General features: G+C 51.1%; 7 protein-coding genes across 7 annotated transcripts; 4 read left to right on the top strand and 3 right to left on the bottom strand.

Moving 5' to 3' along the window:
* Positions 1 to 555: 555 nt before the first annotated feature.
* On the top strand, positions 556 to 3,371 carry M437DRAFT_53287 (uncharacterized protein; the record flags this gene model as incomplete). The annotated part of the gene is made up of 2 exons (XM_041022504.1): positions 556 to 2,546; positions 2,609 to 3,371. The coding sequence occupies 2 exons, from the start codon at positions 556 to 558 to the stop codon at positions 3,369 to 3,371; spliced, it is 2,754 nt and encodes a 917-aa protein (XP_040878065.1).
* A 672-nt stretch (positions 3,372 to 4,043) lies between these two features.
* M437DRAFT_67805 (DUF1772-domain-containing protein) lies at positions 4,044 to 4,745 on the top strand (the record flags this gene model as incomplete). Its single annotated transcript, XM_041025002.1, has 3 exons — positions 4,044 to 4,134; positions 4,190 to 4,351; positions 4,405 to 4,745. 3 exons carry the CDS (start codon positions 4,044 to 4,046, stop codon positions 4,743 to 4,745), a joined length of 594 nt encoding a protein of 197 aa, XP_040878064.1.
* A 1,030-nt stretch (positions 4,746 to 5,775) lies between these two features.
* M437DRAFT_76997 (RNI-like protein) lies at positions 5,776 to 7,902 on the top strand (the record flags this gene model as incomplete). The annotated part of the gene is made up of 1 exon (XM_041026726.1): positions 5,776 to 7,902. One exon carries the CDS (start codon positions 5,776 to 5,778, stop codon positions 7,900 to 7,902), a length of 2,127 nt encoding a protein of 708 aa, XP_040878063.1.
* A 476-nt stretch (positions 7,903 to 8,378) lies between these two features.
* M437DRAFT_86336 (uncharacterized protein) lies at positions 8,379 to 9,713 on the bottom strand (the record flags this gene model as incomplete). The annotated part of the gene is made up of 2 exons (XM_041028434.1): positions 8,379 to 8,890; positions 8,945 to 9,713. The coding sequence occupies 2 exons, from the start codon at positions 9,711 to 9,713 to the stop codon at positions 8,379 to 8,381; spliced, it is 1,281 nt and encodes a 426-aa protein (XP_040878062.1).
* Positions 9,714 to 10,366: 653 nt separating this feature from the next.
* On the bottom strand, positions 10,367 to 12,058 carry M437DRAFT_52923 (uracil-5--methyltransferase; the record flags this gene model as incomplete). Its single annotated transcript, XM_041022440.1, has 2 exons — positions 10,367 to 11,082; positions 11,128 to 12,058. 2 exons carry the CDS (start codon positions 12,056 to 12,058, stop codon positions 10,367 to 10,369), a joined length of 1,647 nt encoding a protein of 548 aa, XP_040878061.1.
* Positions 12,059 to 12,382: 324 nt separating this feature from the next.
* Positions 12,383 to 13,796, top strand: M437DRAFT_53303 (uncharacterized protein; the record flags this gene model as incomplete). Its single annotated transcript, XM_041022505.1, has 3 exons — positions 12,383 to 12,820; positions 13,109 to 13,514; positions 13,576 to 13,796. The coding sequence occupies 3 exons, from the start codon at positions 12,383 to 12,385 to the stop codon at positions 13,794 to 13,796; spliced, it is 1,065 nt and encodes a 354-aa protein (XP_040878060.1).
* A 228-nt stretch (positions 13,797 to 14,024) lies between these two features.
* Positions 14,025 to 17,498, bottom strand: M437DRAFT_67800 (uncharacterized protein; the record flags this gene model as incomplete). Its single annotated transcript, XM_041025001.1, has 11 exons — positions 14,025 to 14,108; positions 14,163 to 14,340; positions 14,396 to 14,510; positions 14,569 to 14,658; positions 14,709 to 14,820; positions 14,869 to 15,187; positions 15,239 to 15,328; positions 15,379 to 15,475; positions 15,521 to 16,419; positions 16,475 to 16,961; positions 17,012 to 17,498. 11 exons carry the CDS (start codon positions 17,496 to 17,498, stop codon positions 14,025 to 14,027), a joined length of 2,958 nt encoding a protein of 985 aa, XP_040878059.1.
* Between the last annotated feature and the right edge of the window lie 14 nt (positions 17,499 to 17,512).

Genomic DNA, 17,512 nt, shown 5'->3' with positions numbered 1-17,512 from the left:
TGATTGAGTCAGATGGACAAGACACGCCATTCATGGGACTGTTCTCCTGTTGCAACACGGATGACGGAGACATTTTGCTCCGAAGGTCCGTGTAAGGCAAGGGTCTACTGAGTTCCAGCCCTGAAATTGTAGATTTCATCAATCAAGGAGTCAAGATTTTGATATGAAAGAAAGAGACAAGCTTGCGAGGATTCTCTTGGAAGGACTGGGCATGATGCGAATTGCATCAACTGCCGTAGTAGTGCGCCAAGGTCGGACTATCGGACTCGCATTTAGATAGGTAAGTTAGCCAAGTAGTTCGTATAGGGTCGTACTCGAGTGCATGTGGATTTAGGCGCGTGTAAAGTCCGGTGGACGCCGTCCATGACCTAGCAGGCGGTCGAGTGAGCAAAAAGTAAACGGGCGCAGCATCAGTCCTTCTCCAAGGGTCCATCGTTGGTCGCGGCTCATCAGACATCGAATGCGCATACCCCATCAACCGCGCGCCATCTCTCTGTGCCATCGCAGCTCTAGGCGCTTGACTGTGCGCCATATCGCTCTCATCTCGGATGCGTCATGAATCCTCACAATCCCCACCAACCGCAATACCCACCGCTACCTTATGGGGCCACTCCGCCTGGCGCCCCAGCCCATAACCCTTCAATACGTGCTGCTTTTAACAATGCCTACTCGACCACGAACTCGCCCACCAACGCCACCTTCCAGCAAGCTGCTGCCTATCTAGAGGGCAACTACGATGATGACGGAGACGACCGCGCAAATGACCACGACCATGACAATGACCACGATCAGGGTCAGGGCGATCCTAAGCGCCGTCGCATAGCACGCGCATGTGATATGTGTCGCAAGAAGAAGATCAAATGCGATGGCAAAATGCCCAAATGCTCACACTGTCAGAACTACAAGACTGAATGTATCTTCACTCAGGTAGAGAAGAAGCGTCAGCCACCCAAGGGCGCAAAGTACATCGAGGGCTTGGAGAACAGACTTGCGCGTATGGAAGGTCTGCTGAAGATGTCAGGTCTGCTAGGTGAAGATGACGGTGGAAAGACTGATCTCGGCACGCTTGAGAAGCGCCTGGCAGACAGACAAGCTGTTGGCTCTGGGTTCGCGTCCCCAGTCTCGCCCCACGTCGGTGATGGCTCAACCTCTGCCCATCCAACTCCGCCCACTGGTGTCACTAGCCCTCAGTCCGGTGCGGTGCCTCAGAACGGCCAACCGCAGGCTCAAGACAAGGCTGCTGAAGGCCTGGCAGATCAGATGTGTTCGCTCGTCACCAACAATGCTGGAGAGACACGTTATATCGGCTCCTCCTCTGGCTTTTCCATCTTCTCGCCCAAGGGAATACAATGGGTAAACGAAAAGACTGGAGACTCTTCTTTCCGCGACATGATCACACAGGCAGCTACTGACGACAGGGCATGGGCTACCTGGAAACCAGAAATCTTCGACGACATCTTTTCTCGCAAAATCTATAGGCCTCTGCCTCCAAAACCTGAAGCTCTCGCCCTGCTGAAGGACTTCTTCGATAACTTCAACTGCGTGTTTCCCTTGTTTCATGAGCCAACTTTTATGCATCTCGTCGACAAACACTATTCGCTCGACCCATACGAAGGTTCTGGTTGGTGGGCCAGCTTGAACGTTGCGCTTGCCATCTCCCACAGACTTCGGATCATAGGTGAAGATGATGCTCGACTTGAGGATGCAAAGGCTTGGGGTTATCTGAAAAACGCCTTGGCTGTCTTTTCCGAATTGACAATGCGAAACAACGATCTGCTCAGTGTTCAGGCTCTGCTAGGCATGGCCCTCTTCATGCAAGGTACACCCAATCCACAACCTGGCTTCTTCCTCGTCGCAGCAGCAATTCGACTAGCGCATAGCATTGGTCTTCACAAACGTGGGTCTGACTTCAATCTCAATGAGATTGAATCTGAACAGAGGAAACGTGTCTTCTGGATTGGTTACCTTATGGACAAAGACATTTGTCTTCGTTCTGGCAGGCCCCCTATCCAGGATGACGACGACATGAACGTTGAGCTTCCTAGTGAAAACCCACCAGACAACATCGGTGTTGTGTCGTTGGGAGATGGCAAGGGCAAGGTCAATCTTTTCCGGATACAATGTACTTTTGCCTTGATCCAGTCCAAGGTCTACAAGCTACTCTACTCGGTCAAGGCTGCTCGCCAAACAGATGGCGAACTATTGAACACGATTGGGGATCTCGACCAGGAACTAGAAGAGTGGAAAGACTCTATTCCTCTCGAGTTCCGTCCGGAGCATGAGATCAAGATGCCCAGCGAATCACCAATGATGCTGCATATCGTTGTGATGCATTTTGCTTACTACAACTGTCTTACGACCATCCATCGGATGTCGGTTCATCATGGCTACTGGACGTCACGACTATCAAATTATGCCATTGCTGGTCTGAATGCGCGTCCGCTCAATCCACGTGTGTTCATGTCGGCGGCGTTATGTGTGAACGCCGCACGAACATCCATCTCGCTCGTCAAGTTCATTCCTAGTCGGGATCATGCTTGTGTCTGGTAAGTTGAAATAATCACATACATGCTCTTAAGATGGGGTCTTATGCTGACTTGGTCACTAGGCTTCTGGTGTACTATCCCGTATCTGCGCTTGTCACACTGTTCGCCAATATTCTGCAAAATCCACAAGATGCTAGAGCCCGCTCCGATCTTAAGCTTATGAACTCCATGACGGAGTTCTTGCAGATGCTATGCAACGAAGACGGCAATATTCATTGTCGAAGAATGGCCTCGATTTGCAAAGAGTTTGAGCGCATCGCTAGAGTGGTCCTTGACAAGGCTGAAAGAGATATGAAGGGCAGGGGCAAGAGAAAGAACAGAGAGGGCGACCCGGCTGCACAATCTGCTCAACGCTCGACGTCTCAGCCGGCGCAAGCGCAAAGAACACCAAGTTTGCCTGCCTCAGCCCTACCTGGACGAACGTCAACGGCATCTCCATCTTTTGGGCAAATGCAACGCCAACCCGGACATCCCTCATCCATGGGACAAATACCCTTTACAGCATCCTCAAACACATCCCCTTACCAAGCTACCAGCATGGCACCAGAGCCCTGGATGCAGAGTGCTCCACCCGCACCAGGAAACATGTTCACTCAAGCCGACAACCGGTTTGCACAAACATTCCCGCAAGATACCAACTTTGACATGCAAGGCTATGGCATGGGACCTATGGGTTCAGATCTAGGTGGTAGCTTCCAACAGCCCTTTGTACCGCAGGACCTGTGGCAGATGCCTATGACGTTGGAATGGGACTGGGCCGATTTCTTTGGCACGGGGCCTGGCTTTGATCTCAACGATCCCACTGGAGGCGGATCTCGTCGCTGAGTGATGGGTGAGAAATATCTGGTCGGCAAGTCATGTAGTTTTATTCCTGTTCGGCTGGCATATCGATGGGGTTCATTTGGCTTTTATGGTGCTTCATATCTCCACACTCCAATCATTCAGCATCTATAGATATTCATATACATGGGACTGGTGTTCTCAAAAACTGGATTTATGACCATGGCCATCTCTGTCCGAAGGATGACCCGGACAGAAGGGTCAATGCCTCAATGCACGTACTTAGCCTCTAGAGAAAAGAAAGATGTCTCTTCTATTGTGTCAATGTCCACACAGGCTCGATGACGGTATCAAAAGTACGAAGCTGGACTTCCAAGTTTTTGTGCCGTCTCCTCAAAAGAACGTTGTCGGGTATACAAGTCGCGGTCAAAGTCAAAGCATATTCTGTATTCAGACAGAATTCAGAAAGACGGCAGAGACAGGGAGATCTAATTCGCTCGTCATTGGCAGTGACGACCGAGACCAAGACGATCCTTTGGTGGTTCCTGCCTGTATCTCGGTTTTGCATGTGACAGCGAGTGGGGAAGCTTCCTTCCATGGTTGGAGAAAGCAAAGGGAGTGACGCGCTTTCCTCTGAGAGTTCAAATACCAGTCTTCAGCTCTTCTGCCATCCTTCAACCATCAGATAACTACACAACAGGGAAAACACACTTCAAAATGAACTCCGTCCCTATCTCAGCCACTAGGCCTACAACCGGCATCCGCGTTGCTCAGGTCGTTGGCCTCACCGCTTCGGCCTACCTTGCTGGTAAGGTGCAATTGTTCACAGGCCGATAACAGCTTATTTACCGTGACTCTCCCAGGCGCTCTCGGAGGCTTCAGCGTAGTTGCCGGACCGGCTTTGCTTAAAGCGCCTGCTCCTTTGCTTGCCAAACAGTGGCAGACAGTCTACGACAATGGCAAAGTAATGGCTCCACCATTGTCTGTCCTATGCTCTGCCATCTTCGGCTATCTCGCATACAGAGGTTTGTCTACGTGCTCTTGGTGACTATTACCACAATTTTGACCCTCTTTTTAGAGCCCACTGCATCTTCCAGCTTCAAGCTCTATACGGCTGCAGCCATCGTGGTCCCAAGTATGATTCCATACACAGTCTTCTTCATGGGAGGCGTGAACAGCAAGCTTCAAGAGAAAGCTTCATCACTGGCCGATGCCTCTTTGACCGACACGGCGGTCGAGTCAGGTGTGGCTCAGGGCGAAACAGTCCACCAGCTTGTCGACAAGTGGCTCACTCTCAATCTCGCTCGCTCCCTACTTCCTCTCTTCGGAACTCTGGCAGCTGGATGGGCAATCGCCGACAAGTTCGAAGTCCTCGGCCTCGGCGCAGTCCTCAAGACTGGTGCCGACCGTATGGGGTAAGGAGGAACAGCCAAAGAAGATGCACATGAGCGCATGACCTACGAGACAGAGAGCATGTGAGATGGTTGAAAGCAGAATTCATTCTTGACGAAGATGACATGGAATCAAGATAGGCATATCAGTAGCCAACGAACGAACAGGGCAGGACATGATTTTGCTTTGTTTTCTGTGTGCCATGAGTAGAAGTCGCGTGCCATGTCGAGATGGCGGATAGCATGTCGTCCCAGATTGGTGTGTCGACCAGCGATAGGCGTTGCAGGCTGGACCGACAGCGGTTTTGAAGGAACAGGTGAAGTTTGGAGGCGTTGAAACCCACTACGCTCCACCACGTCGAGCTGGCGCGCAGGGCGAGTCGTGTCGGGCTGAGGCTTTCAGCCCGTGTGTGGGGGCTGCTACCGGGCCGGGAGTGGACACGTCCGCGGCTGACGAGTCTTTAGCAGCTTCTTCGATAAAGATATCTCTGATGCACTCTGCTTTGGACTATTTTTCGAGCCAATGCCGATCCATGTTCACCTTGTATGTTCAAAGGATACTTGAACACGATATTTAGCATGGTCAGGCTGGGGGAAGGCGTCTTATCACGCAACGGACAGAGATTCGCGGCGCTCAACGCAGGCTTAAACACAGCCCCGCCGAGACCTGTCCCCCGCTTCCTTGGGGCGATAAGAGGGTTCGGCCTTGGCCAAAAATCGCTCGGACAAGAGCTCGACTCGAACGCAGGACGGACAAATTGAGTACGTACCCAGCACCTGCTGGTTCTTCTGATCTTTTGGCCTCTTGACCTTTGTGCTCCATGTCTTTTGCTGTCATCTGCATGTCTCCGTCCACTCGTTGACCCATCGTTGTCCGCCTGTCTCGTCGCGTGCACATCCCCCGCCTTTGCATCTTGGTCTACTACTCCGCCTTTTTGCTGCTCGCAGATAACGGCCCTTATCCCCATCCAACTTTTTTTCAGGTCAATAACCTCTCTGGAAGAGTGTTGAATCTCGGTCTCGATAGGTCGATCTGAGGACATTACTGCTCAGACACGATGGCTCACGCATCCGTCGAATCTGTGGTCCTGGAGACGACAGCTGCTGGACCACCAGCCTCCGTTTCGCCGGCTGTACCAATTCAGATACAGAAAGTCAAGGGCAAGAAGAGGTTTATACAAACTCTACAGCGCATGTCGTCGTCCCCATCTCTGGCCAAGCTTGGTAGGACACCATCTTCAGGTTACAGAACTGGAGGAAGGGCCTCGGCTTCCTGCATATCACTCTCTTCCGGCTCCGCATCTTATGGCTCGTACGGAAACTCGCTGGCTTCTGAGCTCTCTGTCGGATACTCGACAGCCCCAACCTCAGCCGCCACCACCCCGGGCATTCCCTTTCCCTCCTTCGATGAGAAGATAGCTCGTTCCCGTTACCTTGGTTCTGTGCCCGTGCCCGACTTCAGAACTACCACGAGAATCGCTGAAGAGGAGGACTACTTCTCCATACCCGTACACAAGCCCGTGGAGAAGCCCAAGTCTTCTTTCAACTTCTGGAAGGACCTGCCATCCGAGCTGGCTATGCAGATTCTTTCCTATCTTGAGCCTCGAGAAGTCGTCAGATGTTCAGCTGTCTCCAAACAGTGGCACAGCAGATGTTTCGATGGTCAGCTCTGGTCTATCCTCGACACCTCTGACTTCTATCGTGATATCCCCGCCAATGCACTGATCAACATCGTCACCTCTGCTGGCCCCTTCGTTCGCGACCTTAATCTGAGAGGATGTGTTCAGCTTAGGGAACAATGGCACGCAAAAGGTCTATCCGGAGCTTGCAGTAATCTTGAAAACTTCTCTCTGGAGGGGTGCCGCATTGAGAAGACTGCCATCCATTGCTTCCTTTTGCAGAACCCCAGGCTCGTATACATCAACCTCTCAGGCCTCGCCGGTGCCACAAATTCGGCTATGAAGGTCATTGCCGAAAACTGTCCCAAGCTTGAGCATCTCAACGTTTCTTGGTGCAATAATGTTGACACCAGAGGGTTGAAGAAAGTGGTAGAAGCCTGTCCTGATCTTCGCGACCTTCGTGCTGGTGAGGTACATGGCTGGGACGATGTTGAACTCATGCAGCTTCTCTTTGAACGGAATTCGCTTGAACGTCTTATTCTGATGAATTGCGATTCATTAAATGATGAATCCTTGTCAGTCTTGATGGAGGGACAAGATAGCGAGATGGACTACCTGACTGGCAGACGCATTGCTCCTCCTCGAAAGTTGAAACACCTCGATCTAACCAGGTGCCGTGGAATCAGCCACAGAGGTCTTGAAAAGTGTGTCGACAGGCTTCCAGAGATGGAAGGCTTGCAACTCAACAAGTGCCATAGCATCACTGATGGCGTTCTCTCATCCATGCTGAACGGCATGCCCAAACTTACGCATCTCGACCTGGAGGAGCTTACCGAATTGTCCAACGCAGTACTGCAGTCGCTTGCAACTGCTCCTTGTGCAAAGGTTCTGCGACACATTTCCATCTCATACTGTGAGGAGTTGGGCGATGTCGGTATGTTGCCTGTACTAAAGAATTGCACCAACTTGGAAAGTCTTGACATGGACAACACTCGCGTGTCTGATTTATCCCTCGCCCAAGCAGCAGCCATGGTGCGTGCTCGTGCAACACGAACCACTCAAGCCAAGCAACAGCCTGCTGTCGGTCTACGCCTTGCTGCATACGATTGCCAGAACGTGACATGGACCGGCATCCGCGAGGTACTATCACGAAATGCAGAAGTGATTTGCAAGACAGTAAAGCCCGCGCCAGCATCAAATTCCGACAGTGCAGACGTCTCATCTGGCACGCCTCAACCGCGGACCGTCCGCACCTACCCTACACAAATCATCCAACTCAAGTGCTTCTACAACTATCAGCCCACAGTCGAAGAACATACCAAGCGCGTACTACGGGGTGACTTCTCAGCCGCCACACGTCTTGAGCGCAAGTGGGCTGAGTTCATGATCGCTCAGGAAGAGGCCGGTGCCAGCGGTGCCGGTGCGCGCAGACGCCGTCGTCGCGCTCGCGAAGCTCAAATGATGCATGCAGACGAAGAAGAAGACAGCGGTGCAAACGGTGGAGGCGCCGGTGTTGGTGGAGGTCGCAGACGTAGAGCCAGAAGCGGTGGTTGCGTTGTCATGTAAAGCAGAGAAAGGTCTGCTTTTGATGTTTTTATTCCCTCGTTCAAGCGTTTTCTCTTTCTTCGTTCTCTCTCTTTTGGGTAAGGCAACGGGACCAGGACATCTTTTTGGGTTGTGCGTTCAGCGGTTTTTTTCACGCCACATTTTGCATTCTCCACAACACAGATATCCGTGCCATTTCTCCCTACATCGTTCAAGGGGCATTCCGCTTAGATGATATCTACATTCATCAGTCATCGTACGAAAGCTTTCCATTTCCATCAACTCTTCGATATCTTTGATTGACCTCAGTGGCCACAGACTGAAGATAGGCTGAGCGGGAAAGAGAGACTCTGTCTAGAGAGCAGGAGAAAGCATGAGCAAGCTTTTTGGGAGCAGCAGCCCGAAGGTTCACAAGACTTCGTTAGCAGAACACTACCATTTGAAGTGGCGACAAACAGACTCATAATACTGATGGATTGATCTCAGGAAGAGTTTCTTTAGTCGAGCTTCTCCTCTCGAGCAGATAATTTGAACAACACCTCTACATTCTGACTCCACGCCACGCCCTCAACTTCACAGGCCCTTTGTCTTGCAATACGTTTGTGGGCGTGATGTTCCCTGACATGCTCCTTGGCTCTCGATAATCGGTCCTGGATCTGATCAATTGCAGTTTCCATGGCCACCTGCACGGCACCGACTAAGAACATGTTCTTCAACACCACATCGGCAGGATCGTACCAGCCGCCGCCAGTCCCAAACTCTACAGCTCGCTGAGCCATTGATGGCAGGCCCAGCATTTCCTGTATTCTTTCAATGGGTGCCATAAAGGCCTGATGTGCTTGGCTGAAACCAGGGATGCTTTCCAAGATAGGGGCGATGTGCTCGGAGTGTGCAGAGACAAACTCATGAGTAAGGACAAGAAAGTCGTCATTGTTGAGGGTAATGGCGAGGAAGACGAGTTTGACAGCGATGCCTTCAACAACAGCAACAATAACATCGCGCTTCTGAACTCTCAAGTCATTCTATGCGAGAAACCGTAGATGTTGGTGCAACTTGTAAGCACCAATGCCTAAGCAGAAACCATTGATGGCGGCAGCGATAAGCATCTGTGGTGCTACAGAAGCGAGACCAAGGTTGACAGTCAAGCCTAAGCTGTTTCTGGTCACCACTCTGATCCGATGGCGAGTTTTGCGTCGAAGTTCCTTGAGTTCATTTGCAGTAAAGTCGCGAGGAAGGGGACGAACGTGTTTAAGCTTCGGTTTCTTGCGAAGTTCGGCATTCTGATTATAGATGGCCTGGACGACGGAGCCAAATTCATCATCTACGTGATACTGTGGCAAATTGTCTTCGAGTTGGTCAGCAGAATTGGCGTGGGAACCATAAGGAGGTAGTGTTTCCATCGACTCGGAAATGTCACCAGACAGTGAGAATTCGATGGATCGAGTGAAATCGAATTTGGTAAAGTCAATGTTATCATAGTCTCGTTTGGGAGTGTGAGATGCATGACCATAGTGCCGTGAGACAGGATAGATGGTCCAGTCCTTGGGCAAGCCCAAGCGAGCTTCATCAGAGCGTCCATCGCTGGTACGGCCAGAAGACACTTTTGGCCCGTCTTGTTCTTCGCGAGATGCTACGGCGGGTACGGATGGCGATCGCTTGGAGCTTGTCAATTCCGCGTTCGATCTCATCAGCCGGGAATCGTCGACGGAGCGATGGAAGTGAAGACGATCGGTGTCGTGACCCGCTGGAAGATAAGAAAGGTCTCCCGGATCGCTGAGGAAGGTGAAAGAAGCTTCTACCTCTTGAGGATGGATTGAGTGGCGGCGAAGCATTGGTTGGAACGGGTGCCAGCCAAGGCATAGACATGCTCAGGGAGGTGATTTAGGAATGTGATGAGCTGTGATGTTGGTGGACGAACGATTGTGCAGCTCGAACAGATCATAGACTTTTAATGCTCCTTCCCCGATGTGGGATGTTTTCTTGAATCATTGGCAGCTCAAGCCGTTTCTGAATAAAATAGATGATATGAAGTTGTAGAATGCGGCAAGATCGAGGGAGACGCGCCTGCCCCTGAACCCCCGGTCAAGCATCCGCTTCCCTTCACTCCTCCAAGAAGCACTACAACATCATGATCATACTAGATAGCCATCTTCACATCGAACCGGTGTAATAGCACAGCGATCTAGCTCTCGCGTGTCTCTCGTCTAGTTCCACCGGTTCGATTCTGATCAGTGCCATTAAATTGGTACAGCCATGAGGGGTCCCAGTAGTCCTCGCACGGCAATAATCAAGATGGAAGCTCTGCTTTCTCTGCCCTCCCAAGCAATCACGGCGGCTAGGGGGTTTCTGTTTTATGAGATTGTCCACCTTGGACTTTGTTGTACTCGAGCATATCGATATTTATACAAGAGACCAGGGGCAATGAAGGATTCGCGTGAGATGAACGATATTTGTGTCGTAAAGAATGTTTTCATTAAGCATCTACTCAAGCAACAGCAACATCCTTCTTCTTCCTCAAGAAAGCAACACCCTCAACATGACCAGTCTGAGGGAAGAAATCAAAGCCTCTCAAACTCTCAATCTCATACAAGCCTTTACCTCCATTAATGCCAGCAAGACCTCCAACCAAGACACCCACATCTCTAGCCTGAGTGTGCACGTTGCAACTGACATAGCACACCCTCTCAGGTCCAAACTGCAGCAACTGGCCAAGGAAGTTCTCATCACAACCCTTTCTCGAAGGATCAATGACGACGGCAGTCTCGGCAGCAGGGAACTTGATTTCGGCGAAGATGTTGTTGGCGTCACCAGCGAGGAAGCGCGCAGATGTGGGAGGGATGTTGTTTAGTTTGGCGTTTGTGGAGGCGAACTCGATGGATTTTGTCGAGACATCGATGCCGATGGAGTTCTTGAAGAGAGGTGATAGAGTGACGGTGAAGAGGCCACTGCCAGAATAGGCGTCGATCAGGTTTGTGATCTTGGGTGCATCCGCTGGTTGGTCCTTTGGCAGAATGTTGTCGCGAATGTACTGAGTGAAGCTGGGAAGAATAGAGTTGTTGTTCTGGAAGAAAGAACCGGCAGGGTTGTCGAAGCGGAAGTCGTCGACATACTCTGTCGAAACAGCGTTCTGGTCAGTGACGCATGTCTTGCGATGAATGTGTGCGCCACGGTCCTCGTCAATGTAGTCCTTGGACTCGCTCGCTGGTGCAGCAGCCTGAGTCTCGATAGGTTGCTCTTCAGCAGCACCGCCGTTGGTCTGCTGCCCTTGAGGTAGATCCTTCTTGTCGATACGCTTTGTGCTTTCACGAAGCAGCAATGTGGCACCACGCTGGTACTTTTCCAGTTCGACCTTGACTCTTTCTCTCTCGTTCTTCATACCCATGCGCACAGCATCCGTACCGATAGGGCAATCCTCAATATCCATAGTCTTACGAGTTCCCTTCAGCATGAAACCGATCGGCGGTACCTCCGAGAAGACAGCTTTGACACCTTGACGTCTGTCCCTTCTGCCACCAGGAGGACCATCGAAGTGAGGAGTCAACTTGGTACGGTATCCGTATTGCAGAGGTGAGCCAATTGTGTCGCCAATAGCAGGGACAAGGTGTGCGGGCAGGTTGCAGAAGTTCTTGTAGGCTTTTTCGACGATGCTCTTCTTGTGGTCCAGCTGGTATTGGTAGGGGAGGAATTGGAACTGGCAGCCAGAACACTTGGAGAAGTAGCCGCACTTGGGCAGAGAGTCATCGCGGTGGGTCGAGGGTTCGAGGACCTTGACAAAATCGGTCAAGGTGTAGTTTGTGTCTTGCAGATGCTTGATAATCTTGACAGTAACCTTGTCGCCAGGGGCGGTGAAGGGAACAACAGCAACTTGGGAGGAACCAGGGATGACAGCTAGACCGTCGCCAGTGGACGAGAGTTCTTCAATTGTGACATCGTACTCAGTGAAAGGCTCTGGTAGTTTGGGAGATGAGGCTTGTTCTTCTGGTTGGTCTTCGGCAGGCTTCGAGGCGATCGAGTGCTTCTCGAGTAGGGCGCGGACATCGGCGATCAAGACTTCTTCATTGGAACCCTCCTTGACGGTAGTCTGCTTTTGCTTCTTGTTCTTCTTGAAGTGTCTCTTTCCCTCATTGAATTTCCTTTTCTGAGGCTGGTTGGACTGAGCAGGTGCTGAATCAGCCATGGTCGGTCTGAATGTGGCTGCACGGGACAGCAATGTGGTTCTAGAAGAAAACAGTGAAATAGACCGAGTGGCAGCAAAAAAGTGTCGCGACAGCATTGAGGAACAAAAAAGCGAATGGTCAGCAAAACTGGAGTTCAATGCTGCTGACCAGAGTTATGCACACACTTTTGTGCCAGTTATGCCAGGATTATTCCACCTCCGAGACTCCGCAACCTTCAGGTCTGTTCTTGGCATTCTGAAATTCGTCCCAGTTGCGGGCGTATACCAGTCGTTGCTTTCTGTGTCTGTGTGAAGGCTAGTTGTTTCTCGCCGCTATCCAGGACCATGAAGACGACACGCTGCCTCTTCTGCCGCTTCGCCCCGGCAGCGACACCAAAGTCGCAACCCTCGTCGTCGCGCGCCTTCAGCTCAACGCCAGCAGCATCAGCAAAAGGCAAGCCCGCATACCCAAATGTCAGAGCCGTCGATCTCGGCCTCGTCCAACAGCGCGTCGACTCGGCCGCCCGCACATTCAAGCCCTACACGCCGCGAGAAAAGCAACTGCTGGCTCTGAAATACACTCCTGCCCAGGTGCGCGCCATCGAGGCCGCAGAAGCATCTATCGACCCCAAGGATGTCGTTACCCAAGGCAAGATCCGCCGCGACACTTTCGCTCTCAACTACATCGACGACCTTGCAAAGATCCAACCGCTGGTGGACAAGCCTGTACGCGCTCCCACTGCAGACATTGATCCCGGCATCCGCATGCGCACCGAAGACGAAGTGCTCGAGCGCTTTGCCCAATGGACCGAAGACTTTAATCGCAGACGCCAAGAATACGAGACACGCATGGAGAGCATGGACGGCGATGCACTCGAGCAAGAGCTGCTAATAAAGAGCATTGAAGCTGGCATATACCCCGGCGACAACCTTTCGCCCGACGAGCGCCGCGCCCGCCTGCGCAAGTACGCAGACCACTTCGAAGGCCCCAACGAAGTCGCTGAGTGGAACGCCTTTATCGGAAACGCAAACAACTTTTTCTTCTCGCCCAAGGGCACGTTGGACTCGCAGGCAGACAGCTTGGCTCCTGAGATGCCCAAGATCAAGAGTTTGGGCGTGAAGTTCGAGTCTGAGGATGATGATCCCCATCTTCAGCGTTTGATGCAGCAGACTGGTATGACCAAAGAGGCAATCAGAAAGATCAGATGCAAGAATTTGGTCAACCACCGTGTCGTCAACCAGACCCGCATGGGTAAGATTCAGTCAATGTACTACCTGACCATCGCTGGAAACGAGAACGGCATGTTGGGTATTGGCGAGGGCAAGTCGGGCGAAGACGAAGACGCCATCCGTCAAGCCCAGTATGCTGCCATCAGGAACATGAAGCCCATTCCTCGTTATGAGAACCGCACCATCTTTGGTGAGGTCGAGGGCAAGGTCGGCGCTTCTGTCGTCCAGCTCTCTTCCCGTCCACCAGGTATATTCCTTGCAACACCTACCACTGTTAACAGTCTTCATGCTAACATTTCTACCTCAAGGCTTTGGCAACAGATGCCAACACCTCATCTACGAAATGGCTCGTGCAGCAGGCATCTCAGACCTCAGCGCCCGCTGCCCTCGCAGTCGTAACCCCATGAACATCGTCAAGGCCACCTACGAAGCTCTCATGAAGCAACGCCTACCTGAAGACGTCGCCCGTGCTCGTGGTCGCAAGCTGGTCGATGTGAGAAAAGTCTACTACCAAGGTTTGACTTCATAGACAGTCTCCTTGTCATGTAATTCATTCTGTATTATATCTATTTGCACATGTGCTATGTGTAGCCTTGTATCTTGAGCTACCTTCTGAGCCGCCTCTTACAATACCAAGCAAAGACATGTTTGACTGTTCCATGTTTTCTTTCACTGGCACTGTGTTCATGGTCAGGCTGAGCCATCACCACCAAGCAATTTCCTCTCATGACTCACGACTGAACAGAGGATCCGATTATTACTCGATTCCAAGCAGCTCCTTCAGAGACTCTTTTGGATCCTCAGGGATCTGCATCGAGAAAAAGGCTCTGGCAATATCTTGCTACACGTCAGTCAGCAAGCAATCTCTTGTCTTTTAGTCTCGAGAATTGCATACTGCCTCCTCGAGATCCTTTGTCTCGCTTTCTGACAGTATCGCGCACGCCGCGACTAGATCTTCTCCTCTAGCAGCAAGCAGAATAAGTTCCTCAGCTCTGTTCGTGACCTCTAACGATATACCGTTCAAGGCTGCACAGACTGTGCCGTAACTGTTGTTGCTGCGTCCCTGCTTGTAGCTATGTTGGTGTTAGCAATGATCGATGCTATAACATGAGTATGTGCAGATCTTACTTGTAGAGATAGGTCAACTGCTCGTCAATCTGTTGTGACTGTGGGTCTACACGGACTTCGAAGTGGCCGAAGGCAAGACGCTCATGAGGAAGGAGGAAGCCGCTCTCGAAAATTTCTGTATGAACGTCAGACCAGTGGTTCCGTACTGGAAAAAATCTGTCTTAAAAACATACCATGGAAGTGTGTAGCACCGATGACTTTGGGACATCCGTCTCCTCTCTCGAGCAGATGGTTGAAGACGCCGGCAGCCAGTCCTGCACCATCTGGACAACATGTCAACTACAAACTCAAGAAAGATTGTTTTGGGGCTTACCATGTGAGTCAGTGCCCTTGCCAAACTCATCGATGATCAACAAGCTCCTGTTTGTGGCCAGATTCAATGCCACGGATATCTGCTGCAGATCAATCATAAAGGCACTTTGATTCTGATGAAGTCAGTCTCAGTAGTCCTACGATACGGCTGCAAGACTCACCCTTGAAACGCTCTCTCTAGTTGCCACTCGTGTCATGAGCTTGTCTGTGAGACCGATTTCCGCTTTGGTCGCTGGTACAAAGCTCCCAACGTGTGCCATGAACACGATAATGGCCACTTGCTTGAGGTAGACACTTTTGCCCGAGAAGTTCGGTCCCGTCACCAAGATCATGCTCGGTATTACACTACCGTCCTCTGTGAGATACTGGGGTGCTGCAGATGAGTCTCCTTGATAATCAATCGATGACTCGCCCTCACCGCCCGCCAGGAGAGTGTCATTCGGAATGAAGTTCGACACGACCTTTTCCTGTAGGATATGTCTACCATGATGAGCATTGAGCTTGTGATCATCAATCCTCATACAAACTGACCTTCCGCCTCTGATATCCAGAACATTCGTTTCTGTCAGTCGTGGCCGTACAAGATTATGATTCCTCGCTCCCTGTGCCAGAGCTAGGATGCTGTTTATGAGTTAGTCATTGCAAGGTATCACCGCTTTGGCAGCTCCTACCAATCAATCTCAGCACACACATCAGACGCCGTTGTGAGAAGATCTTCGTACTGCAAAATCTTTTCTGCAAGCTCATGAATGATTTCGATCTCTCTGTCTAAGCATTGTCAGCATGATCCAACACCAGATAAAACTCACTGACCGCAGATGCGTCCATATATGTCTCCGAAGTACGAGTCCATCTCGATGACATTCTCGTTCTTGTAGTAGGCAAAGTCTTCAGTGGTGAACATCTTCTCCCACGGTTCGTTCTCGGGCCCCTCGAAGACTCCGTGACCAGTGATTGGGTCCTGAGGTATCGCGATCAAGAAACCGATTTGAGGGAAGAACACGGCATTGATGTTTGCGTGCAAATCTGCAGGTACTGATTGGGCGACGTGCGAAGCGACCTGGATCAGAAGACTTTCGAGCCCTTCATAGGTCCGTTTGAGCTCATCCAGATCATGATCCACACCTTGTCTAACAACATTGCGACCTTCATCTCGGGAGAGTTCAAAGTCGATCACCTCAGTAATGCTCTTGCCAACTTCAGCAAGTTGAACACCATGGAATTGTTCCATGACTTTGTTTCGAATCGCGAGTCGTTCTCCGCCAATGACTTCCTGAAAACAGTCTTTGATCTGTAAGGCATGGTATGCAAATAGGCGAATGCCACTCCAAATGAAGTTTGGTGGACCTCTTTTGCTTACTCCAGCATCACTGATGCCTTTGCGGAGTTTGATCATAACGGTCCTCATGTTTTTTATCTTGCTCAGATTCTTGATCAGTGTTTCCATTTGTTCTGAATTTTCAGCACGGAGTAGAAAGCTGATGGTGTCAAGGCGCTCGTTGATAACGTCCATGTTTATACTGGGTCGCAAAAAGTACTGTCGCAGCAAGAGCTTGCCCTGCGGAGTACGCGCGAGAGTATGAAACAGACCGTAGACGGAGAAACCTTCCTTGGAACCCGAGTTTGTCTTCGCAGGACCTTGGTTGTGCGAATGTGGGTGCGACTCGGACTGAATTATTTGCAGTGAAAGCAATGTATCCGCGTTGACGAACCTGATCCCTGTCAGTTATCTTGGAAGAAAAAGGTATAGCTTGCCGGAGGGCTTACATAGATCCAGCAAGTGTAAACATCTCGATTGTTGAGATACGGTGCATTGCCTGAGCAGCAACATCGCCAGGCAAGAAGGTCGCTGCCCGTTTGCGATGAATATACGCAAGAATTGCACCAGCACAACCGACAGTCACCCTGCTATCGACATCAATCCAACCAGCCAGCCTGAGCAACTGCCCCTGGCGGCTCTCGACTGCAGCGTCTCCAGCTATGTGTCCTTCGTTGCTCTCAGAAACAAGATCTCCAGGAGTAACAAATGTGATTTTGGGTCCATCCTCATGATCGAGCTTGAGTCCCGCAAGCCTGTTTCTGGCCGATTCATAGGAGAACTCGGATACAGGACGGGGCGAGCACAAAGCCGGCATGCCGTACGCTGTACTATCCCCGTCACTCATATTCCGTCGATCTGGATCAAGCTTGTCCAGTACTGTGTCGTCGAGCTTAGACGACACAAGAATGATGGTAGGTTTGATGAATATTTTCACTGCCTTCTGTTAGTGGCGACAAAGGGCGAGGATTTCTTTGAACACTTACGAGCTTCGATAATGTCTAGACCGCCTAGCTCGATATCTTCCATGAAGTACAACTTCTCTTGTGCAGCAACGTAATATGCACAACCGACGGTACCGCGAGGCTTCCAGTCTACTGCCATAACGATTTCATCAAGAGTCTCGTCACTGGCATTGTCGTCGTAGTCGTCTCGGCGAAGCGAGGGTGTGATTGAGGTTGGTGGTTGTCGAGGTACTTGATGTACCACACTCGGGACGGACGAACCTTGTCTAAAGTTGATGGACGGGTTGGGGGTTGTCAGTCTTGAAGCAGTCAAAGGAGTGACCGATTGCTGTCGTGGTGCTCGAAAAGATGAATTGCGAGAGGTTGCGCCATTGGAGCGATTGTAGTATGATCCACGACCGCGGCCACGTCCACGTCGAACACGGCTAGAGGACGAGGTACCTCGACCACGCCCAGACGAAGATGAGGTTTCACGGCCGCGCCTTGATGAACCACGATGCGGATTCATGGCGACCTTGTTGT

Source organism: Aureobasidium melanogenum (genome assembly GCF_000721775.1).
Source record: "Aureobasidium melanogenum CBS 110374 unplaced genomic scaffold scaffold_17, whole genome shotgun sequence".
NCBI lineage: Eukaryota > Fungi > Ascomycota > Dothideomycetes > Dothideales > Saccotheciaceae > Aureobasidium > Aureobasidium melanogenum.
This window is presented reverse-complemented; position numbering and strand designations above follow the sequence as displayed.